At 42.7% G+C, this 26,491-nt stretch overlaps 1 protein-coding gene across 2 annotated transcripts; it reads left to right on the top strand.

Moving 5' to 3' along the window:
* Positions 1-1,548: 1,548 nt before the first annotated feature.
* LOC112081022 (coiled-coil domain-containing protein 50) lies at positions 1,549-25,817 on the top strand. Of its 2 annotated transcripts, none has more exons than XM_024146980.2 (12): positions 1,549-1,688; positions 2,799-2,917; positions 9,724-9,786; positions 9,897-10,035; positions 11,248-11,341; positions 18,210-18,288; positions 21,128-21,243; positions 21,361-21,444; positions 21,660-21,794; positions 24,809-24,897; positions 25,108-25,208; positions 25,303-25,817. In XM_024146980.2, exons 2-12 carry the CDS (start codon positions 2,869-2,871, stop codon positions 25,452-25,454), a joined length of 1,101 nt encoding a protein of 366 aa, XP_024002748.1. In that variant the 5' UTR covers positions 1,549-1,688; positions 2,799-2,868; the 3' UTR covers positions 25,455-25,817. The 2 variants fall into 2 exon arrangements, with proteins under 2 accessions (XP_024002748.1, XP_024002747.1); XM_024146979.2 differs by lacking the exon at positions 1,549-1,688 and adding an exon at positions 1,845-2,113.
* Positions 25,818-26,491: the final 674 nt, after the last annotated feature.

Raw genomic sequence — 26,491 nt, 5'->3', positions numbered from 1 at the left:
GATATTTCTGTATTTCATTTTCAATAAATTTTCAAAAATGTCTAAAAACATGCCCCTTGTGGGGTATTGTGTGTATATGGATGAGAAAAAAAGTCAATTTTATCCATTTTGAATTCAGGCTGTAACACTACAAAATGTGGAATAAGTCAAGGGGTATGAATACTTTCTGAAGGRACTGTATGCCTATAAAGGATTTTATATGCCTCCAGAAGGCCCATTGGCCCAGATGACATTTGAATTCAGTTTAAGTCAGAGCAGGGTTTGCCATGGGTCATTTAATCAGTTTGATTGATTCTCAAACTGTTCAATGGCCTTCTTCTGGCAGGATGTTATATTTGGGCTTTCACTTTTGCCTAGTCCTGCAATAAACCCTTTTTTATGTGTGCGTCAATATCAAATAGGCAGCCGTAGCCATTGGCTGAGACGCTGGAGAGACAAGTGGGGGTGTGTTCATTAGAAGGTAACATTTTCCAACAAACGTACTGACATACGTCRTCCTTTTTTAACATTTTATTAGAGGTCTCTGACGTCAGTCCCCTGGCCTCTCGTATGATAATGAGGGTGACGGAAGCAACCGGTGACATTTACTTTACTGTTGGAAGGCCAAACAATTTGTTTGTTGGTGATTTACAGACTGTATAAGTCAATGGCCATCTAATTAATCTCAGTTTTATTGCCATWCAAAGAGCATGTTTTAATAAAGTCTATTTAGTTTTAAATTGGTATGATTGTATCCCAGTGCAATAGGCTCAGACGATGGTCTCAATTTTGACCTGAGGAATATTTAAGGACTTTGCAGCAACAGAGCAAATTTAAAAGAGATTTAAAAGAGAAATGGCTTGAATGTTGTATAGAGTAGAGAGGTCTGTAGCATGCATAAAGGAGTACAACGCGATATCCAGAGATGGCTGATGATTGTGTGAGAAACAGATGAGAAATGGTYGGAGGAAAGGCTGAGAAGAGGGTGTCACACACCACCAAAATATTTTTTTTATAAGGATATGGCACATTATCTGGTGCGATTCAAATGGAGGCTGGTAATAGCAAGGCTTATTTGTTAACATATTAATGGAGTAGCCTGGATACMATCAAATGTTAGACTATAGCCAATAGATCCCCTTGACACATTGCATTTATAAAGAATGCACATTCATGTTTGATGTATAACACTCCCCACACTTTGCTAAACAGTTCCCTAAATGTTGCAGTGTGGCTGARTTTTAACCTTGTCTGTTCCACAAACAACTCAGGCCACTCACTTGTCACCCATGTTGTCATCCCATGACCACAGATTGTTGTTTTTAGATAGCACCAACAGACGGCAGAAAATACCTAATTCAAATATGCATTGTTCAACTTTAATGCATAAAAATATCATTCCTATTTTAAACTGTTAATTTGAACTTTGAATTAGAAGGGAACAATCACAAACAATTATTAAAACGATGTAGTGTCCAGTCCCAGCCACATACACAAGTCTGTATAATTCTAAAATAAAAATGATCTTGATAATAAACGCCTATATAAATATTTATAAGTGCGTGCACGAGTTTGTGAGAGAGCACAGGTTAAAAAAACGGGATCCCGCACGCTGTATATACATGGCTGCTGTCTAGTGCTACGGTCCAAGCTATCTGGAATCCATGGGACTTGCTACCCCGTTGAGGTGAAAATGTAAAATGGTTAAGGTAAATGTTACGGTTAGGGATAGGTAAGGGTTGTGGTAAAYGTAGGAGTTAAGGGTTAGAGGTTAAGGGCGTCCCAAGGATTCCGGATTGCTCCTGCCAGTGTTTAGTGCCACGAGCCAAACAACTTGACAGAGATAGTGTGCTAAGTTTGTCCCCGCTGGCTTCCCATCAAACTACCAGACTGACGGCTTTGTTTAATTGATAAGCTAAAAGGATAGTTGTATTAGGTCGAGACGCCTGGAATAGGTTWGCGAGACGTATCGGAGACTATGGCGAACATGAAAGGATAACTGCGGATAAAGTGTCTTGAAAATAAGAAACTTCGACAGAATCTCAAAGTTTAGACTTCACTGTCATGTTTATTGTTGAATGCGCTTTTGTGTGCGCGAACAAACGATATTCAGGACTGTGTGCTGCGGATACAGGTAGGTTACAGCTTTAGGTTTTGTTTGTTGGCTTTTGTTTGTTTCGGTTGGGAATGTTTTTAGCGATTGATTGATGAGCTTGACAGACACGCATTAAACAATTGTTGATGTTTTTATTCATTTGACAAAGAGCACATTGTCTGTGTTCTCATTATCATAATAAAAATGTCATTACAATTTTGTACATTGCCTTTGGAATGGAATTAGGTCCATCTCGTAGCGATCCTGCTGTAGAAAGCCTTTGCATTTAGGTGCGCGTTTCTCGACCTTTTCACTATTGTTCAGTAGAGTGTAAGTATTACATGGTGGTTACATTTGTAACAGTATTAAACGTTACAACATTGTCTCGAGTTTAGACTTTATCTTCCAACCATAACAGCTTATGTCAGTCAACAACCTTCATAATAGTTCTTGAATGTTTAACATAAACATAGGAGAGTCTATAGGAATGATGTAATGTGTGCTTCTTCAACTGAATGCCTACTGTYCAGTCTTCTTTCCAAAGAAACACCTGTAAGCCAAATAGCACATTTAGATTTGAGGACTATGAAAGTCAACTGCTTGACCTGCCTGCTGTGAAATGTGTTGTCTCTTATAAGAGTTACTACTGCAGATCAGTGTTGAACATGACTATTTTTATGGTACTGGACTCACTTATCTTTATGATATACCCATCATTCCCCAGGGTCTTACTGTACTGATACTGCTGTGGGCAGCACTGAGGACAATGAGGCTGTGACTGGCCTCCTGCAGCCATGACAGAGCTGGAGATTGATCAGTCCCACCTGCCACGGGTCCAGGAAGGTAAGTAGAGAACTAGACTCACTGGCCAGGTCAACAGGTGTGTGTGGAAATAAAGGCGTAACACTTCAGGCCAGGCTACATATGCCCTGACCATACCACCTCGCCCTCACTTCAAATAATGTGCCAATGTGTGTGTGTGACTTTGGATTACTGTGAAACTAAAAAAAGTCAGACCCACATTATGTAGAACTCCTGAGGGATATCATGGAGGGAGGTGGGTGTTAGTTAGCTACCCAGAAGCCTGTAAATGTGTTTCGGCAAAGGGTTACGTGTTGTGGCCTTGTCCTATCTGTCCTCCACCAGTAAGGGCTTTGCTTTTTTTCCATCTGGGATAAGAGGTGCTTGTGATGTCTTAGCAAGACAGGCAGGCAGGATTGTACACTGTCAGAGCCAAGGCTGCTTTGTAGCGAGTGGCCTGTACACTGAAGATAAGAGCCTGGAATGTGATGGCCATTCCAGAAAGCCCCCCCCCCCCTCACTGCAGTTGAGGGTGGAGGATGGCCCCACTGGCTAGGTGCACGTTAGARCTCTCTCTCTTTCCCCACTCTGTATTGTAAGCAAAGTTTACTTTTTTAACTTGCTACTTTTTTGTTGGCACTTAATGCAGTACCGATACAAACTTACTGTTTTCAACCGATGGGTTCGCATTTTCTTACACTGTAATGACAGTAGTAGGTCATAGCTTGGGTAGTGTAACTTTTTTTTTCTTTGGCATTTCTGCATAAAAGCTAACTAATGAGCAGGACAGCAATAGATGTTGAGATAATAATTGCTCTTTCTGTACTTGTTTCCATTGACAATGGGCACAGTGTGTAAGAGAGCYTTTTCATGCTTTATTAAGCAGAGAACAGTGGACACACAAAGCCCACTGTAGACTCTATTGCACCACTACACTACTTGCTAAAACAATAGCAGCACTCAAAGATGTCTGATCACTTTAAACTTTACCATCACAATACATTTTTACCAAAATGATTTGTCAGAATGCATTCATTGTTTTAGTTTGGTTTACTCAAAAGGGTTAAGTTATTTAATTTCCTACTGCTAGTTTGTATTTTGCCTCAATTTCCTGAAGTGCTGTTCCCACTGTCCCAATTGTCCTTCCCAATTCTAGAAGCTCAGCCAAGTCAACTTGCTTTGTTTTCACTCCCCCCTTATCTGTTCCTGTTTTTTCTTCTCTGCTTTCCTGATATAGTCTGCCTCATCGGAGGAATGTAGCTCCCTAAGGAAGGCCCCCACCCCCCTCTGACCCCCATCCCAGTTACTTGGTTTCCACTATATAGCACAGCCAAAGTCAAAATTAGCTATATCGTAAAAATTCATGAAAACAAACTTGTGCTTTTTGGTTTTAATTTAAGGTTAGGGTTAGGTATACTGTTAGCAGTGTGGTTAGGTTTAAAATCATATTTTAAGGAGAGAAATTGTAGAAATGGGCGAGGGGGGTTATGACTTTGGCTGTGGCAACTAGTGACGACCCAGTTACTCTCTCTCCCAGTCCACACAGCCCTCCCTCGCTCTTCCTCTCTGCTCTGTGACAGCTCTAGCCCACACTGATATTTACCGTACAGTGTCTGAGCACACAGGAGCTGATGGTCCCAACTCTAGTTAAAACATTCAAACTTATAGAGAGGGACGAAAGGCAGTGGCGCAGCGGTCTAAGGCACTGCATCGTCACTACAGTCCCTGGGTCGAATCCAGGCTGTATCACATCCGGCCGTGATTGGGAGTCCCATAGGGCAGCGCACAATTGGCCCAGCGTCGTCTGCGTTTGGCCGGGGTAGGCCGTCATTGTAAATAAGAATGTGTTCTTAACTGACTTGCCTAGTTAAATAAAGGTAAAACATTTTGGGTTTTACCCAAAAGAAGAGTGGGTGGGGGGGATTTGGCCTAAAATAGAACCCCTTTTCACTTTCTCCCACTCTCCCTCCTCCGCTTCTTTTGTCAACCAGCCACTTTACATCCACAGGCCAAGTGGCTGTGGAGATAAAATCCAAGTGTGTTTCACCAGTGGCTTCCTCGCACTTTAGGTTGGTTGGACAGATTTGCACTCTATTCATTGTTTTAACACCAGTCATTTTCCTCGTGCATGATTGACATCTCCGGTGGAGGAAGATTCATAAGGGAGGTTGTTTTTACCCAGAGGTCGTAAAGGTCATGGCTTCCTGCTTCTGACTCTGCACTTCATTTTACTGATTCTTCCTCTGGAGAGGCTGTAACAGCAGACTTTGGAAAACAGCTACTGTGTGGAACCCTTATCAACCTGTTTCTCTCTTCTTCATTGTTGGGTCTATCAGAAACCCTGGATGTCCTCCCTCTGACTCCCTCATCTTGACAATTTGATACCCTTGTAACCCCTACCCACCAATTCGTCCTTCCTTCAAGTGCCACTACCAATTCCACCTGACCTCTTACTCCCTATCCTCTTACGAAACATGCTTTATAAGTCAGTGCCTTTGTAAAGAAGCTTAAGATCCCCTCCCCTGTAAGATCATGTAAACAACATATTTGTGCTGAATCTATCCTCCTCGCTCTGTTTTTGTTGTCACCACAGACTACTCCCTCCCAGCCCTGTCATGCAGTGTGTGTCCCTCCCCATCCACACCCCTGGATGTGGAACTTGAGCGTAGTTTAAGTGTTGAATGAGTTCCAGAAAACAAGTTGGTTAACACACCTACCCACGTAGCCCACCAGTCACTTCCACCTCCACTGCTCTCGGGCCTGAGTGAGCTGAGTTGAGCTGTCACTGCCTTCTGTTTCTGTTTAGCATGATGATTTTTGATTAAAATAATGCATTTCAAGATGGATGCACTTTTTCCTCGTGTGTCCCATCTCAATATAATTTCTCTGAGTGAGTTGAGGCCTGGAAAAAGAATTCAATTCCTGAGCTGTCCTGATTCCAAGCCAGATTAGGGCCTAATCCTACTCCTTCCGTGGCACAATGGGCAGACTGGACACAAGGGCAGTTGGTCGATCCAGTTAGTGGTAAAGTCTCTTTAGCCATATGGCAGGTGTAAGTGTGTTGTCTGTCTGGATGAGGGTTAATGCTGGCCAGACTCAGACTGGCATTCCTCCACAGTGATCGTGAAACTTAATGCATCTCGGCTTAGTGGTCAGAGAGAGTGTTCACCTTTTGACCTACAGTGTTGTTGAGCACTTTTGCATGCTGCCTTCAAAAAGACTACGGCCGGTATTCAATCTGATTATGCTTTGTCGGCAATGCACGTTTTAAAGGCAATATTCACGGCAAATGCTGCAGATGTCGGTGCAATCGGAAAGGACCTTTTTAAATAAAGCAGGATCTAATTGAATCCCGGCCTAAATTGACCAACTAGAAACGTCAGTCTTTGTTGCGGAGCATGGTTTGAACCCCTGTATGAAAGGGTCGTGGGCGTGTCCTCCCTTCCCTGTTTACAGAACAAGAAGAAAGGGAGACATCCTCGATTTGACTGAACTCGGACTGCTTGTGTAAACCCAAAATGTAACATGGCATTGTTAGAGCAGGGTGTAGTGCAGGTAACTACAGGGCAACATTTCCCTGCTACTACAGTTCACCAGAGAAACGGTGGCTTCAGTCTCAACCTATTTAGAAAGGAGAGGTCGAGACAAGCTAGAGGGATACATGGAGCCTGACAGAGACAGGTGGTTGATCATTGACCGTTAACATGGGACTCTCCCAGTCGATGATGAGAACGGGTGTTTTAATTGGAATTTCACAATCTGCTCAAAGAAATGACTCCTTTTCATGACATCGGTAGTGTAGGCTATTTGATATGTGTGTTTGAAAAAAGGACTGTAAAAGCTCTGATAGACTGTCTGTTCGGTCAGAACTGAGGAACAGGAGAATGTGACTGGCTATGGGGTGGAGCCATTTGTCTGTCAAGCATGTAGTGTTTATTTTGCCAGAGTGACTTTACCATGTCAGCCCCAGATACAAATGCACACTGCAGGCAGAGATGTTTAGACACTCCTTGGGCTACTGTAAACAACCCACCCACTGGTCTCTTAAAACTAGCTATTAAAACAAGATCAAAGGAGGGGAGCAACACAGTGGTAATTTTTCTACCTAAAGTTTCAAATGTTGTGTTCCATTAACAGCAACCAGCCTCCTCACTAAAACCATTAACAGCAACCAGCCTCCTCACTAAAACCGTTAACAGCAACCAGCCTCCTCACTAAAACCGTTAACAGCAACCAGCCTCCTCACTAAAGTTCTCCTCTGCAAATCTGGTGTCTCTGTCTCTCTCTCTCTCCRTCTAACTTTCTGGTAGCTTATMGACTGGGGGGAATGGTTGACGATTTGGTTGTAATCTGATCTGGTGCATCACTATGTTCAGCAGGTGGCCGGTATATCTCAGTCACTGGGATGGGGGAGCTGTCGCTGTTTAACACGGCCGTGCCATAATGCAGCAGTTTGATTGAATTGGGGGGTCTTTAGATGCTGCTGTGGGGGCCCCAGCAGGCACCAGATTTAAAAATAGATCTGTACACACTGGCCTCTCCTCAGGAAGGACTCAGACATGCTGTTTAGGGCTGACCCCATTTAGCCAACTGATTGATTGTTTGGTCGATAGGCTGTTCGAGCAGTTGCAAAGAAAAAAGAAGGGGAAAGGGGATACCTAGTCAGTTGTACAACCTGAAAGAATTCAACTGAAATGTGTCTCCTGCATTTAACCACACCTCTGAATCAGAGAGGTGTGGGGGGCTGCCTTAATCGACATCCACGTCTTCGGCACCCAGGGAACAGTGGGTTAACTGCTTTGCTCAGGGACAGAACGACAGATTTTTTTACTTGGCACACCAGTAGTACATTTTACCGTCTACAATGTTTGTTTGGTTACTGTCATTTCCTGTAACGCATTCAATTTGGTATTATTATTATTGTTAGTCTTTTACAATTCTCATTGTCAGAGTGGACACTTTGTTTACAGAGCACACAACCTAGGCTACACATGTGAGAAACAAGGTTTGGTTCATTCCATTTACGAGTTGTCAATTTATTTGTTGTGTTTTGCTGTTTATTTATTGGAGCTTAGTGGTTAGAGCGTTGGACTAGTAACCGAAAGGTTGCAAGATCGAATCCCCGAGCTGACTAGATGAAAATCTGTCGTTCTGCCCCTGAACAAGGTGGTTAACCCTCTGTTCCTAGGCTGTTAGTCTTAAACTGACTTGCCTAGTTAAATAAAGGTAAAATACAWTTGGTATTTTATTAGGATCCCCATTAGCTGTTGCAAAAGCAGCAGCTACTCTTCCTGGTGTCCACTAGAGTTGTCTTTATGTGGTAGACAGTCTGTAAAAAGTTACTTTACGGTTTTATATACTGAACAAAAATAMAAATGCCACAATTTCAAATATTCTCCTGAATTACAGTTCATATAAGGAAATCAGTCAATTAAAATTAATTAGGCCCTAATCTATGGATTTCACATGCCTGGGCAGGGGCACCCAGCTGTGGTTGTCTCTGGGAAGGCATAGTCCTACCCACTGGGGAGCAAGGCCCATCCAATCAGAATGAGTTTTTCCCAACAAAAGGGCTTTATTACAGACAGATACTCCTCGGTTTCATCAGCTCTCCGGGTGGCTGGTCTGACGATCCTGCAGGTGAAGAAGACGGATGTGGAGGTCCTGGGCTTGTGTGGTTACACGTTGAGAGGCTGGTTGGACATACTGCTAACTTCTCTAAAACAACGTTGGAGGRAGCTTATGGTYGAGAAAATAAATAAATTCTCTGGCAACAGCTCTGGTGGACATTCTTGTGGTCATTATGCCAATTTCATGCTTCCTTTAAAACTTGACATCTGGCATTGTGTTGTCTGACACAACCTTACATTTGTATTGTTCCCACCCCAAGGTGCACCTGTGGAATTATCTTTTATTTCACCTCATGAAACATGGGACCAACACTTTAKATGTTGCGTTTTTATATTTTTATTCAGTATGAATACACTTAAAATATCTCTTGCATGTATTTTTGTTTCTTCACTATGTATTCCAATATGCTTTTTGGGTGCTTGTGTAAAAGAGTGAGTACACTGCCATGAGGCAAACCTTTTTAGTGTGTGGCTGTAGGGAGTAGTGACGGTAGAGACACAGAGGCTCAGACCCTACACACAGCACACAACAACGTCTGGTCTGGCGTGGTCTGCTCTGGTGCACAGTTACACTGCAGCTGCTGGCACAATTCCAGACTGGGTGTTCCTCTGAGACTCACTGGGCAGTCCTCCAGCTCCAGCCATGAAACTCATTGACTCTGGTCATCACACTACAATAATAGACATACCCAAACACACAGGGAGGGTTTGTTTGTATAGCCTGTTTAGATGTAGTGTATGTAATGGCAGTGTACTCACTCTTTTTACTTGTACCCTTTCTGTTGGCCTGTTAGTACAAAATGTGATTGGAACAGGCAGTGTAGGATGTCATGCCATGGGTGACTATTGATGTGGTCTGTGGGAGTGCTGTGCCAAAAATGCAACTGCCCACTACATTGTCTCCTTCCAGCGCAATTCAGCACCAGTCAGATATTTTGTTACTGTACCACAGTGGCAGTTGCAATTTCAGTATTATGTTTCTTTCAGTATTGAATCTACTGTACATCGAAACATAACATAGAAGTATTTGACGTCACTTGTCTTTCTCTCATTAAGGAACTAATATTTTTCCCCCCAAGCTATGGCCACATTTTATGACACGGAAATAAAGACATTTACTCCTTTTTGTAAAAATAAATGTTTTTTCTTTTGGTTTCTTTTGTAATTTGAAATGTTAAAATGGCTTTTGACTAACTGCCATTTTTTTTCTTCCTTCAGTGTGCCATGTTTTTGCTGTCCTAGAGGATGGAGCGTTGGCACACAACCTACAGGAACAGGAAAGTAAGTACAACTTTATCAATCCCAGTCCCTCACAGTTATCGGAGTTGTTACAGTAGTAGTTGGTCCACTCTATCTGTTTTTGTGTAACCCTGTGTTCCCCTCTGTGCCAGTTGAGAAGTATTACACTACTAACATGCAGAAGAACCAGCTGGTGCAGAATGACATCCGCATCGCCAAGAGGCTGCAGAATGAGGAGGAGGAACAGAGCACTCAGCACAGAGCCCTCCTGAGCCAGGCATCTAGACAACTGTAAGGGCAATGTGTTGATTTAAATAATTATTACTTACACACACGTTCTCCACACTCGATACTCTCAATGTGCATGCACACACCGTTCTGCCACCTCATACTCTCGTGTGTGCATGCACACACACGTTCTCCACCTCATACTCTAGGATGTGCATGCACACACACGTTCTCCACTCATACTCTCGGTGTGCTGCACACACACACGTTCTCCACCTCATACTCTCGGTGTGCATGCACACACACGTTCTCCACCTCATACTCTCGCTGTGCATGCACACACACGTTCTCCACCTCATACTCTCGCTGTGCATGCACACACACGTTTGTTTTACTATCCCTGTGGGGACAAACATTTATTCCCATTCAAAATACTATTTTACCCTAAATCTATCCCCTAACCTTAATTCTAACCATAACCCCTAAGCCTAAAATAGCCTTTTTCCTTGTGGGGACTGGTGAAATGTCCCCACTTCTCTGAATTTTCCTTGGTTTACCATCCTTGTGAGGACTTCTTGTCCCTGCAAGGATAGTAAAACGAAACCACACACACACACACACACACACACACACACTACCTGATACACTCCATATTACGTCTGTGCATTTATTGTACTTACCTGTCTGTCATTATCTCAAACAGTGTAGTCCACCTGTATTCAAACTTTTCAGCGAGAACCCCATTTTCTTTCCCACCAGAATTTCTGGGGACCCTATATTTTCGTGACCCCACTCCAAATCTAATGACACAACCATAAAATATAAACACTTATAATTTTACATCAACAAATAACCTTAAATTCATTACATTTTAATCTCTTATCAAAATGAAAATAAAAATGTTCCAAAAAATAGTTTTTTTCCTAATGTATCTTTCTCAACAAACCCAAAAATAATTGTGACCCTCTGCAGTTTGACCCCGACTGATCTAGACGGTTTCCATAAACACTTCTTGCTTCTACACCTGCATTGCTTGCTGTTTGGGGTTTTAGGCTGGGTTTCTGTACAGCACTTTGAGATATCAGCTGATGTAAGAGGGCTATATAAATACATTTGATTTGATTCTTACATCATTTAAAATATGTGTACTCTGGCATAGTGTACATATGGCTTGCAGCATGTTGTTTCATATACTATACTGTATATGAAACACAGGGTGGTCTGATCTCTCCGTAGTAATCCTTGCCCTCTCCCCTGTCCCTTCCGTGCACACAGTCAGGAGGAGGACTCGGAGTACGCCAGGATGATCCAGGAGGAGATCTTGAGATGTGCTGATGAGGAGGCTCAGAGAAGGGAGCAGGAGGACGAGGTAAACTGCAGATGCCTTCTAATTTGATTTGAGGAGAGAGTGACGGTTCATAGTGGTTCTCTACAATACTGATTGTGTACTCACTGCTCAGTAATCCAAGTGGAATTCCACTAGCTTCCTGTATCTACTTTAGTTCTGTGGGGTCCAAGTGGCTTGATATATAATGTGGCTCTGTAATGAATAAGGTCCCAGTGGAGCTGAATGCTGCTATGGGCCCCTGGTTTACCCACTCAGATTTGAGCAGGGTCAAAGGCCACCGGAGAGACAACTTGTGCGCTTTTAGCGTGAATAACAAGTTGAGCAGTTTCCTGGTAATTTACTCCAGATTATGCTCCATCCCTTTTACTGTCTCACTGAAGGATAGTATAATGACAAACAGGCTAGATGGATGCAGAGGCTTTATCTGTACAACTTTGTAAAATATCTTGTCTAAAATGTGTGCATTGCCTGCAAAGTATTCACACCCCTTTACTTTTTCCACATTTTGTTGTTACTAAATTGGATTAAAATGTATTTGATTGAGTAGATCGTTGACAAAAAATGGCAATGTATGTCAAACTGTCAAAGTGAAAAATTCTAACATTTGTAAAAAATAATATTATGATATGAAAAAAAACACTATTTTGATTAGGTAAGTATTCAATCCCCTGAGTAAATACATGTTAGAATCACCTTTGGCAGCGATTACAGCTGAGTGTATTTCTGGATAAGTCTCGAAGAGCTAGTGCTGAGCGATTTAACCAAAATTGTGTTTTTTGGGGAGGTTATTAATATGGCCAGGTAGGACGGTAGTGTCCCATCTGGCCAACATCCGTTGAAATTGCAGAGTGCGAAATTCAAAAATACCAAATTGAAATATTTAACTTTCTTGAAAATATGTGTTATACATGTGTTATACATCAAAATAAAGCTTAACTTCTTGTTAATCCAGCCTCTGTCAGATTTCAAAAAGGCTTTACGGCGAAAGCAAACCATGCGATTATCTGAGACAGCGCCCCGCATACAAACACATGAAAATCATATTTCAACCAGGCAGGTGCGCCACAAAGTTAGAAATAGCTACATAATTAATACCTTACCTTTGAAGATCTTCTTCTGTTGGCGCACACAAGTGTCCCAGAAACATCACAAATGGTCCTTTTGTTCGATAATGTCCTTCTTTATGTCCCAAAAATGTCCATTTATTTGGTGCGTTTGATTCAGAAATACATCGGTTTCAACTCGCCCAACATGCTTACAAAGTATCTAATAAGTTACCTGTAAACTTGGTCCAAACATTTCAAACAACATTCCTAATCCAACCTCAGGTACCCTAAAACGTAAATAATCATAAAATTTAAGACGGAATAAACTGTTTCTAATAACGGATAAAAACAACGTGAAGCGCGCTCCAGTTCACGCACACCAAAACAGTGGAGTCCACCTGGAGTGACACTTACAATGAATAGGACTACTTCTTCATTTCTCAAAAGAAAAACATTGAACAATTTCTAAAGACTGTTGACATCTAGTGGAYGCCATAGGAACTGCAACCAGGTTCCTAATAATAAGAGTATCCCATAGAAAACAATTGGAAAATCCTATGYCCTCAATTTTATTTCTTCCCTGGATGGTTTGTCCTCGGTTTCGCCTGCCATATTAGTTCTGTTATACTCACAGACATTATAAAGTTTTATAAACTTTAGAGTGTTTCCTATCCAAATCTACCAATTATATGCATATCCTAGCTTCTGGGCCTGAGTAACAGGCAGTTTACTTTATGCACACTTTTCATCCGGAGGGGAAAATACTGCCCCCTTCCCAAGAGAGGTTAAACAACTAATTGAGCGACATTGGAATTCAAGTAATTGAACGTTTCATTTCGGGATTTTTGTGAGCCCAGCACACCGTTTCTCTAGAGAGAAATCAAATCATTCATGAGAGAAAAGTCCAGAACTATATGGGAAACATGGCAGAAGGAAGTTGTAGTTTTCATTAAGCAAATATTCAACCTAGTTCAGCGCAGAAACATGGTAATTAATTAAATTACCATGATTCATTTCCAACTCGGACACAGATGGATACACTTTTACGCATGCTACGTTAGGTTAGATACACAATACGACGATGGAGACTTGATACCAGTATGATGTATTTTACATCATATGATGGCGCTTTTTGCGTCATATGATCCAAAAAGCATGATACGCGGATGATTCCTGTATTTTGAAAGTTTGTTATTACTATTATTAGTTAATGTTATTACTGACAAGCGAAAGATTTTTGGTCCATGTCAACAATGGACTAATCAAATCAAATGTATTTATAAAGCCCTTTTGACATCAGCAGTGGGTGTAATTTTCCTTTAACGATTACAAGCATACCCATAACATGATGCAGCCACCACTATGGTTGAAACTATGGATGTGTTGTATTAGATTTTGTCACATTAGTGTTATTTACCACTGTGAATCATAGGTATTAGTGGTTTGGGCTGGATTATCCCTTTTTAGATGAAGCTTAGATGCCTCAGTCTCTCATAAAGGATCCTTGTTCAGAGTGAGTGAAGTCAGAGCAGACCGTGGGTGTGTCCATCATTCTAGGGGTAGGGTGGAAATCTTTTTGTAGCTTGGCCCAGGAACAGTAGTATTGCTGTAAGTGGTGGTCTTTAATGTTGTCAGTCCTGTTTGTGTATACATATTCCAGTTCCAAGGTTATTGCAAGTCCCCAAAAGACAGCAATTTGTTKATTTTAATTAATTCTTTAAAGACTTGATGTCTGAAGGTCAATGTCTTTGCTCGTCTGTAGAATCACTTGACTAAGCTTAGTCTTTACTCCATGGACGTAATAGTGCTAAATCAATTTCAGAAGCATCAGTGTTAGCTAATTATAACGATGCGCAAACACACTCCAAGCAAATTCACCTTTATGGAAGATTGGCTGATGTAGTGTGTTGATTAAATATTAGCATCCCTGCTGACTGTTTAATTGCACAGCAGAACAGACGGCACCAGGCGGTGCAGTCAGTCTAAATGCCAGATCCCCATGGCACTTCCTGAGCTAACCTGCCATGTCAAGCTGCTAATTGTCTGCTGAGGCTGGCAACGCTGAGCTGGCGAAGTGCTCTGTGATTCAAGCTAGAGAAACAGGGCTTGTGCTCGTATGGTCTTTCTTAACACTTCACTTGTTGTGTCATTAGAGATGTTGAACTGAGAACCCTCTAAACCTGCAGCGTTTGATCTACAAGTGGTGTCGAGAGGTTATACTGACTGGGATTGTTGTCCTTTTTTGCAGACAGTAAAAAAAGTTGATCTAAAAACGCATAAACTTTTGTTTGTTTCCTATGGTGTAGCTTAGACCTTACTTTACATAATCTGTGTTGAGTCTGTGTTGTGCCCACCATCGGTGGAGACACAACATGCTCTTGAATACAGGTGTCATTTCATTCATACAAGTAGAATGGATTTATCCCTTCAGGCCAATGAAATGGTCCACCATTTTGAAATTTACATTTTAACTAATAATTACTACCCACCGTCGAATGTCAACTTAAATGGTCCTGTCTATTCTATTATCGACATTTCTATGATTTCAAAAGGTTTCCTATGGAGGATTGACAGTATAACCATCTTTGTGGTACCATTTGAAAGTCGGCATTTAAATTTTATTCCCATTTCAGTACGCTTATCAGCCAAAACATGACGCCCACCCTGACACAAGACACGAGTATTTTGTGTVTCAATCAATGGCTGGCACAACACACAAACCTCTGATGTAGGGTCTAAGCTACATCTGTGAATATGGAGAAACGCTTTTAGATAATTGACATTTAAGGTTAAATGTAATTTTAATTCTAAAGAAATTATAAAATAGTTTGACAACCCTGTTTGTAAGCGTTTAAATAATATCAATCTCAATCATTTACATTTCCCAGTGATGACGACATGGGGGGGGGGCATTTCTCTCCCCTTGCTGCAGACGGCTGTATCGGTCAGCTAGTACAGGCAAGGCCGGCCGACTATGGCGGCAGATTGAYGAGGTTGGCATTTTCTGAGCTAAACTGACCAAGATGCACCTCTAACAACACACACAACCTCACATAATTAAATTTCTCTCAACCAGTGGCATATGGGCTTTTTAGGTGAGCGCTGATGCCGCCCTGTGATAAGCAATGCCCACTTTGTCAAAGGCAGGGGTGCAAAATATTTAGCTTGTCCATTCCCAGCGTGCCAGGGTGCTGTTGGAGAGATGCATCGCTGCGGTGCTCCACCAATGTTCCGTCAAAAAAAACAAAAAAACAAGCCTCCCGGGTGGCGCAGTGGTCTAAGAGTGCTAGCTGTGCCACCAGAGACTCTGGGTTCGAGCCCCAGGCTCTGTCGCAGCCGGGCCGCGACCGGGAGGCCCATGGGGTGACGCACAATTGGCCTAGCGTCGTCCGGGTTAGGGAGGGTTTGGCCAGTAGGGATATCCTTGTCTCATCGCTCACTAGCGACTCCTGTGGCGGGGCGGGCGCAGTGCGCGCTGACCAGGTCGCTAGGTGTACGGTGTTTCCTCCAACACATTGGTGCGGCTGGCTTCCGGGTTGGATGCGCGCTGTGTTAAGAAGCAGTGTGGCTTGGTTGGGTTGTGTTTCGGAGGACGCATGGCTCTCGACCTTCGTCTCTCCCGAGTCCGTACGGGAGTTGTAGCGATGAGACAAGACAGTAACTACTAACAATTGGATACCACGAAATTGGGGAGAAAATATATAAATGTATATATAACATAAATCATGTAGCAGATATAGCATATGGTAGAAAGTGTGGCCTTTTCTGTAGCCTACAGGCTGGAGATCAAATCTATATAATGTAATGAGACAGACACGTTTTACCGCATGCCGGTTTCTCCGATCCAATAGCCTAACCTAAATGGCGCCCAATAAAAAAACAAAAACAAWATGCAGACATGTTAACATATCCTAAAAACAGGTCAAAGTAAAAGGGACAATATGGAATTGATAATCCGGCTACTCACAACTGCTGTCCAGGAGTTTCACCAGGTAGGCTAAATTGTCATGATCAGTAGTTTTAAGTTTGTATCCGTCAATTTTTTTAATTTTTTTTACGAGCTGATCATAGTGTATAAACACATTGTAAATAGGCTCAGGGTAGATGATATTCAGAGCTTAAATAACCGAATTGATGAGTCACAGGAATAAGGACTAATAAAGCCAATGCAACAGCATGTTGAACAAACGGTGGACCTAACACATGGATGGGCATACATACATTTCCATTGCAGTCCGACTAGGTAGGCTACACCACCCAGTAAGCATGGACCGATGCTGACGGCATTTTTTGGACCTGTCCGCACTAGCATTTTTTTGGTGCAATCCAGACCGGCCTTGATTTTCATGTCCACGGACGTTGGTTTTTGGTCCAGTCTGGACCAGCCTTTATTTGGCCCAAACATAGACGTCTATGTTTTGTTCAGATTTGGTGTGGTCCGGACTGGCTGAGTCCAACATCCACGGACATAGATTTTAGGTCCGGTCCGGACCCAAGTCTATTATGATTGGTTCAGATGTCTGTGTTTGGTTCAGATTTTGTCTGGTCTGGACCAGCCRTGATTTGGTCCAAACATAGACGTCTATAAATGACGTCTTTTCGACTTTCATTCAGTACTGAAAATGTACATGATTTCAACGTCCGGAAAATATGAGCATTTAACATCCGGAAAATACGTCTTTTCAACTTTCATTCAGAACCTATGTATATTTATACAGGGCTTCTTCAATACAATGGATAGATGATGTCTGTCTTACAGGAGGGCTCTGGGGATAGAAGGCATAGCCCAGGTCTCTGGAGGTCTATTAGAGCTGCTCTTGTACAGGGTGGCTCTGGCATACCCAGTTGACAAGGTGTTGGGTGAAAGTGAAGCAGTCCTCTTAGCTCTTTTTCCAGACCAGAGCCCAGTCTCTGCCTGCCAGGTTGGTCTGTCTGTCTCTGGTCTGCTGGTCTGGTCTGCCTGGTCTATTATTTTCCATTGAGTCAGCCCCCAGGCCTTCCTGAAATAACCAGCCTCGCCAGGCCACCAGGAGCCTGGTCCTAGATCTATTTGTGTCGTCTTGCCACATTGACCATAAGAGTTGGTAAGACGGCACAAACTGAACTGGGACCATGCTAACCCAGAGCTGGTTTTGTGCTGAGCGGCCACTGTGGACCTGCCAGATCTCACTCATAATGGAGACAAGTGACCTACTGTGGCTCTGCATTCAACATACACAGCCATGTTGTTCTGTTGATGCTTCACATCACTCTCACCATTCATTCTTTGCAGATTTCTTTGAAGCTTCTGTTCTTAACTGCTAGTGCCATCTTGAGTAATTGCTTTGGTCTTTGTACGGTGATTGTGGGCAATATTATACTGACATCTTGTGGTGCTAATCTGTACAGTACATATTAATGACCTCCTTCATGGGCAGGAAACAGAGGGAAATCAGTGGAAAGGGTTTTTGAATGAAGGCTAGATGGGTGGAAGCTAAATGGGAAGCAGTCATTGATGCCAACATTTGCCCACGTACTGGCAGAGGCCTAGTTAACCTCACCCGTAATACTTGGCTGACATTTTTGACTCCGTATGGCAACTGAGCCCAAACTGAGTGTGTGAAGAGTCTGTTCTGCTCTGAGTTMACCTCAAATCACTCTTATTTACTTTGATATTTGATACCTGCTGAAGACATTTGTTTCTATGATCTCAAAACTATTCATTTTATTGACACGTGCTGACTGAGTTTATTGTTCTGGTCCCATGGATGAAAAGATAGACACGGGCGTTTGGCTGCACTCGCAATAAAATCTGCTAACCATGTGTATGTGACCATTGAAATTTGATAACATTGTTCCCACAGGAAATGGCTAAACGAATCCAGGAAGAGGAGGAGCTGAGGGTCAGACAGAGGAGGAGTAGGCAGGAGAGCCTCAGTGACGGTACGGTCACACTTTGTTTATCTTGTTGTATAAGGGAAGCAACTGATACTGTCACGTTCCAAATATTGCTAACCATTCCAATAATGTCTTATCTAACGGTGTACTTAATGTGTAAAAGGCTCCTGTGTTGACAAGGCCATTTGTTTTAGGGTTCCTTTTTATAATCTCCTTTCTGTGGCTTCTTTTATTTCTGAAATCATGTCTAATGATTGATTGCTTTGGTTTGAATCATACTTTGGGTGTTGTGTGTTATTCTGACCGGTCCTGATAATTCTGTTACTTCGCAATGATTTTTTCCCCGCCATGATTGGGGTGTGTGCTGTTTTCTTTTATGATCACAACAAGGACAAAATGACACTGAGGAACTTGAAATCTTAATAAACTAAATAAACCCCATTGTTTCTCATTTCAAACGCTGAAAGTGACAAACCATCATGCCCTCCACACCTGGATCATTGTGACCGCGTTGTAGATGTAGATCATAGATGCTGTGTGGTAAAATCTAATGCTTGCATGGGAGGCTGGGCCCTAATCGAACTCTGCTTTGCTCTGCATGCTTGACTGCTGTCATTCCCATCTACATCCACTTGACCCCACAGGTCTCCTGGCAGCATAGATAGTCAGCCTTATCTCTTTGGCAATCACTCAGCTAGCTATCTCCTTAATAACATGTACCATGGCACTGTATGAGTTGTTTTGTCTGTCAAGCTTGTATTTGAATGTGCACTTATAGCTAAATAATCTATGATAATTTAATGACATGCCTCTGTTGGGCCCAATAGGGTTAAGAAGTGAATTTTTTTAATAATAAATGTATTTAATTTAGAAGGCACCCTTGTATTTTTACATGCAGCCCAAGTCTGTCTTGCACAATTTACTGCACCTGCCTAATACTACATGTAAAACACACACATTCACCTGCTTTTGTGTTTGCATGTTTGGCTTGACTAAAGACAGTGCCAGCGTCCCTGCCTCACCCTCTCCTTGCCCACACCAGCCTGCTCTCAGCACCAGCCCCATACATGGAGAAGAGCTGCACCATCAGCCTGCTACCAGCAGGTGGCAGTGTTCTATCTCTAACACACAGCCACAGTCAGACTCTACAGCTGCGCCTCTGTCTGAGCCCTACAGGACAGCAGGACAGAATAATAGAACTCTAGCATCACATGATAGACACATGGATCCCCCTAGACTCATCAGAAAATACCTCCAAATACCTCCTCCACCTGACTGAGTGATGAAGGCTCAGAGAACATAGACACTTTTTTCCCTGAACACCTCCCTCCATCCTGGCCGTGTAGACTGGAGAAACGTCTCAACACTGCCACTAGTGGTTACAGGACTCCTGTGCACCAGCCACAAGAGAGACGCAGCGGGAGTCTCAGCCGCCACAACCGCTTCAGAGAGGACCATAGCAAGGTTTGGGAGAGGGGCAGAGGAGAGAGGGAAGAAAGGGGGAGTCTGCACGACAGGGATAGTATTTGGGACAGGAATCCCAGGGTAGAGCATGATGGGGGTTATGACAGGGACCCCAGGTCAGACGATGGCAGAGAGCGGCACTACAGAGGAAGAACTAGTGACCCTGCCAGAGGGGTGCAGGATAGAGACCGAGATGAGGTCAGAAGGCGCTGGACCCACAGAGAGACCAGCGACAAGAAACAAGTCCGCTTCCATGGGGACAGCAGGCGGGCGGGAAATGTCTGGGAGCTAATTGCCCATGACTTAAGAGAGCGGGGTGTGGCCTTGAGGCAAAGCTTCAACGGGGGGTCACAGGGGGCAAGGGGTAAGGGCAGAGACAGCCAGGTGCATGATGGGGGAAATACCATCGCCTGTAACAACTCTCAACCACAGAGGGCTTTTCAAATAGCCATCCGCAACAGGCCCAGTTACCATGGAGATGTCAGGGAAAGGAGTGCCTCACAAAGAGAAAGCCTCTGTCACCGTGGCCATGGGGGGGGAGAGAAAAAATCCATGAAAACCTGACCATAGTGGAGGGTAGTGGGACTGAGGTCTATGATGAACACAGTAGAGATGATAGGCTGTTCAGTAGAGAGAGAGAGGGGAGCAGGAGGAGTAGTGGAGACCCCAGACACAAGGTCAGCTCAGGTGGGGACCAGGAGAGGGAGGAGGGCAGGGGCGACAGGCACAATCATAGCGAGCGCAGGGTGAGGAGTGAGAGTGAACACCAGCATGAGGAGGAGGATAAGCCGTACCACTCGGAGGAGGAGAGCCCCCCACCCTCACAGAAAGTCTCCCAGCGCAGCCAAAGCTTCTGCAGCAGAGGGCCCTCCATCAGGGCCAGATCCAAGCACACCCCCAGAGCAGGTAACACCCAGAGCTACAGGCTGCAGGTACTTCAGTGCTCTGAACAGGCAGACCTGCAGGGAGGCAGCTACTGTACTCTACTATACCCAAAGCTTCCCCAACAGCCTCTCTCTGTGTACACCTACTCTTCACATCCTTCATCAATCAATTCTGGGAAAATCAACTCTTGTTTTCCTTGTGTTTAAGGGCGGGCCTTTTTGAATAAGGGTATTTTTTCAAAAGTGTGATATTTCCTCTGTATTGTTGGTCATTCTGATGGTCTGGGAAATATCTTAACCTGGATTTCCTTTTAGAGAACAGCTGCTCTTCTTCAACCCCTCTCCAGCCTTCATCTTCTTTGTCCTCTCATCTCTTGAAATGATCTAACAGCATGTGCTGTATCGTTTCTTTCCTCTAATTACATGTCTGTCTTCATCTTCACAAGGTCTGTTATTTCATATACCTTTTATCATACCACAGCATCACACCCCTTATTTCTCTAAACCTTCCTGAACCCAAGTCTCTCCTCCCACAGGAGCCGCACTGCAGCCGGAGAAGGGGGCGTGTCTGGACCTGGGGGAGCTGCAGCAGGTGCTGCTGGATGAGGAGCTGGCCAGGAGGCTGCAGGAGGAGGAGAAGCTGCTGAGGAGGGTAAGGAACAGGAAGTATACCACACCCACAGTGCCGCCTGCTGGATGTACTTTCAGCTCCGCCCTAATACTACTGTTGCTGAGTGTTAACCACTCTTCTCTGGTGTTGTCATTGCAGAGCCCTCCAGCCCGTCCCACCCACTATCAACGTGATTCCTACCCAGCGGGAGACTTCAGAGTTGCACAAGTGGCTCAGGATGAGGTAAGATGTTGTTTTAGAGGTAAAGCAGTAAATATAATGATTTAGTCAGAGTTTCTTTAATGGGAGTCTCTCCTCTCAAGTCTGTAGGACCTTATTATCACCCAATCTCACTATTCATCAGATAAATAATAGGCTTACCAAAACCATCAGAAAATGCAGCCTTCAAAGCCTAAGGTGTGATTATGACACTTTGTGGTCACTGTCTCACCTGTCAGGAAATCGCCCGCTTCATGCAGAAGCAGGAAATGAAGTCAAAGCGTCGTTCACGTGACCTTGATGGCCCGGGGTCACGGTGTGAACCGCATGACCTGGCTGACCCCTATGACAGAGGAACTGCCAGAGAGAGACGGGTAGCTGCTGCTGTTTTTTGTTTTTATCAATCGCTTTTTGGTGCCATTTTCACGTGTGTGTGTGTGGTGATTTTAACACTTGTAACGCAGCAGTCTCATATTAAAAAGTATTTATTGTGCATTCATTTTGAAGACATCTTTCACCATACAACCATTGATCCAAAATACAGTTGAAGTCGGAAGTTGACATACACAGGTTGGAGTCATTAACTCGATTTTCAACAACTCCACGAAATACTTGTTAACGAACTATAGTTTTGGCAAGTTGGTTAGGACATCTGCTTTGTGCATGACACAAGTCATTGTCCAACAATTGTTTACAGACAGATTATTTCACTTATAATTCACTGTATCACAATTCCAGTGGGTCAGAAGTTTACATACACTAAGTTGACTGTGCCTTTAAACAGCTTGGAAAATTCCAGAAAATGATGTAATGGCTTTAGAAGCTTCTGATAGGCTAATTGACATCATTTGAGTCAATTGGAGGTGTACCTGTGGATGTATTTCAAGGCCTACCTTCAAACCCAGTGCCTCTTTGCTTGACATCATGGGAAAATCAAAAGAAATCAGCCAAGACCACAGAAAAWMAATTGTAGACCTCCACAAGTCTGGTTCATCCTTGGGAGCAATTTCCAAATGCCCGAAGGTACCACGTTCATCTGTACAAACAATAGTACACAAGTATAAACACCTTGGGACCACGCAGCCATCATACCGCTCAGGAAGGAGACACGTTCTGTCTCCTAGAGATGAATGTACCTTGGAGCGAAAAGTGCAAATCAATCCCAGAACAACAGCAAAGGACCTTGTGAAGATGCTGGAGGAAACGGGTACAAAAGTATCTATATCCACAGCAAAACGAGTCCTATATCGACATAACCTGAAAGGCCACTCAGCAAGGAAGAAGCCACAGCTCCAAAACTGCCATAAAAAAGCCAGACTACGGTTTGCAACTGCACATGGGGACAAAGCTCTTACTTTTTGGAGAAATGTCTCCTGTTCTGATGAAACAAAAATAGAACTGTTTGGCCATAATGACCATTTATGTATGGAGGAAAAAGGGGGCCGCTTGCAAGTCGAAGAACACCATCCCAACCATGAAGCACGGGGGTGGCAGCAGCATGTTGTAGGGGTGCTTTGCTGCAGGAGGGACTGGTGCACTTCACAAAATAAATGGCAACATCAAGACATCAGTCAGGAAGTTAAATGTTGGTCGCAAATGGGTCTTCGAAATGGACAATGACCCCAAGCATACTTCCAAAGTTGTGGCAAAATGGATTAAGGACAACAAAGTCAAGGTATAGGGGTGGCCATCACAAAGCCCTGACCTCAATCCTATGTGTGGGCAGAACTGAAAAGGCGTGTGCGAGCAAGGAGGCCTACAAACCTGACTCAGTTACACCACCTCTGTCGGGAGGAATGGGCCAAAATTCACCCAACTTATTGTGGGCAGCTTGTGGAAGGCTACCCAAAATGTTTGACCCAAGTTAAACAATTTAAAGGCAATGCTACCAAATACTAATTGAGTGTATGTAAACTTCTGACCCACTGGGAATGTGATGAAAGATATAAKATCTGAAATAAATAATTCTCTCTAATATTATTCTGACATTTCACATTCTTAAAATAAAGTGGTGATCCTAACTGACCTAAAACAGGGAAGTTTTACTAGGATTAAATGTCAAGAATTGTGAAACTGAGTTMAAATGTGTTTGGCTAAGGTGTATGTAAACTTCCGACTTCAACTATATAAGATTATAAGAACATTGATTTGATCATCACCAACTTAATGATATCTTCTCAATGTAGTTATTTTAACAACCAGTTAATTATTTTAACAACCAGTTAATCCATTAGCAATAAATGCAAGATGCATGTTTCAAAACTGCCCCTAGGCAATACACTTGCACTACCCATTGAAATTGACTGACCATCACGTTTCCATTTCTCCCATGTTTGATCAAAGGTGTGTGATCATTGAAGACATCGRTCATAATCATGATGCAAAAAATACAAGTGGTGTTCTGAAATAAACACAACATACTGTTGTTTCTTTCACTTATGTCAATGTTTATCACGCAATAGTTTGCAACAAGCCTGTCCTGAGTATTCGGTCATAGGTTGATATAAAACATGTTTTTTAACATAAGGAAGTGTAATGTCATCGCCTAAGCACGTTTTCACCCACTGGGCAGAGTGGGCGAACACCCTACTAATATTACAGTACTGCATTGGCCAATGCAATTTTAGTAAAGCAATTTGGACACATGTTTAGAGGATGCATTTGTTACATACAGTGCCTTCGGAAAGTATTCAGACCCCTTGACTTCTACATTTTGTTACGTTACAGCCTTATACCAATTTCAATTATAAAATTGATTAAAAAGAAAATCCTACAATCTACATACCCCATAATAACAAAGCTAAAACAGGTTTTTGCAAATGTTTAGAAATATATTTCTACTTCAAACATCCATTTTCATTATGTAGTTCTTAAAATGTGTAGTAGACAAACCAGTTTAAAATCTATAGGTTTACCAAACCGTTAATCCGACTGCTCTTAATTGATAATCACTTAAGTCCTAGTGAAATGTATTTTTAACAAATGTGAAGAGGATCCTATCAAAAGTAATGTGAGCATTGCATTATGGAAGAATTARTTTATATGAACATGTATTGCAATGTGAAACATGTATTTCTAGATTAAACTGATTTTAAGTTTAGTGAAAAAGTGACTATGATGAGGATGTTATACTTAGTCAATGGAAAATGTGCTTAGTTTTAAAATACCTGCCTTTTTGATCTGTTTTGAGTTTAATACTAAGTTGTGAAAATGTACCACACCAAAGCGATTGGGGGAAGAATAAAACAAACTATAATGAGCCATTGCCTACGTAGTGTTAACTATTGACACTACTTTTGAATTAAGTGTCTGTCATTTCAAAACAACATTTTCAATACGAATATTATTGTTTATAATTATAACTGTAGTTTACTATCCTGTGTCTCAGATCGAGCGGGAGAGACTGGACTCAGAGGACCTTCCATCTCCTACTGAAGACTGCTCTCCAGACTATCAGGCCCCTAGACCCACAACCCAGTGAGTCACTCTGTGTGTGTATATAACACTGGGAAACCCCAGGCTGGAAGTGCCCTCCTTAGCACCTGACTGATTATCATTTGCTGAAGAAGTATGGGGCTTTTGAAAAAGTAATTGCTAGATATCCGTTGAGTGGGCTGCAATCATGTCGTGGTAGATTTGGCTATGAAAGTAGTTCTATATTTCAACCAACTACTCATATCTTTACAGACCACAACAGCCAATCAGAAACATTGCAGAGGAACTGGACCCAACCTTCAAGGCCAGTAGACAAGGCAAGGAGAGCATCAGAGCGGGACCGACAATCTCTGGTAGGAATAACAACACCGCGGATCATCATCATAACATGTAGTTTATACTGTAGAGGTAATGAGCAGTTATAGGACATCCTGTTYTTCCTTATAGGCACATCCTCCTGCCAGTCTCATCCCACTCCTCACTCCGGCTTACATGATTTTATGGAGGAGCCAACGTTCATCCCGCCCACCAAGAGGCAAAGCGACAAATCTGTACGCGCCAAATCCAAAGAGAAGAAGGAGAACTGTAAGCAGCAGTGATGTCAGTCTGAGACCATGGGCCCGGGAGTATAACAGCACACCCCTCACATTACTTTACCGGGCTGCAAGAGGATGTAAAGAAAATTGTTTAGTTATCCCAACTAGCACTTTAACCAGTTAAAAAAAAGAATTGGGGTTTTTGTTAAAAGGACTGGTCCAGATACTTTATTTTTACGTTTGAGTCGTTTAAGTAGTGAGTGCATAGATTTTTGTACTTTTTCTTACTGTGTTCATATAACCCAATAATATTCAAAGGGAAGAATTGTACACTGAACAAAAATATAAACGCAACATGTAAAGTGTTGGTCCCATGTTTCCTGAGCTGAAATAAAAGATCCCAGAAATGTTCCATACACACAAAAAGCGTATTTCTCTCAAATTTTGTGCACACATTTGTTTACATCCCCGTTAGTGAGCATTTTATCCTTTGTCAAGATAATCCATCCGCCTGACAGGTGTGGCATATCAAGAAGCTGATTAAACAGCATGGCGCTGAACAGTATTTCTGTGTGTAATAAAGCCCTTTTGTGGGGAAAACTCATTCTGATTGGCTGTGCCTGGCTCCCCAGTGGGTGGCCCAACCATGGCTGCACCCCTGCCCAGTCATGTGAAATCTATAGATTAGGGCCTAATGAATTTATTTCAGTTGACTGATTTCCCTATATGAACTGTAATTCAGGAGAATATTTGAAATTGTGGCATTTATATTTTTGTTCAGTATAGTTGGCCTTGCCTATTCATATTTGCATTGTGTTGATGAGAGAAGGTTAATATCAATCAGTTTGTTTTATTGTTTGACTTTTTTGTTTTCTTATTTAGTATTATTAAGGGGAGATCTGAGTAACACTCCGATTCACATGGCAACACTTCTTAAACCCTATTTTAGAGATGCTATCCCCTCTTGATATCTGTCTGAGAAAGACCTGAGGGGATCTTTGAGAACAGACTTATCATGTAATTCGCATCTAAAGTGTCAATAAGTTTCCCAATGACTGGGAAATAAAATTGTCACTGTTAGCCCATTGGGGAAATACTGG

This window comes from Salvelinus sp. IW2-2015, unplaced genomic scaffold (genome assembly GCF_002910315.2).
Source record: "Salvelinus sp. IW2-2015 unplaced genomic scaffold, ASM291031v2 Un_scaffold16660, whole genome shotgun sequence".
Classification (NCBI taxonomy): Eukaryota; Metazoa; Chordata; class Actinopteri; order Salmoniformes; family Salmonidae; genus Salvelinus; species Salvelinus sp. IW2-2015.
This window is presented reverse-complemented; position numbering and strand designations above follow the sequence as displayed.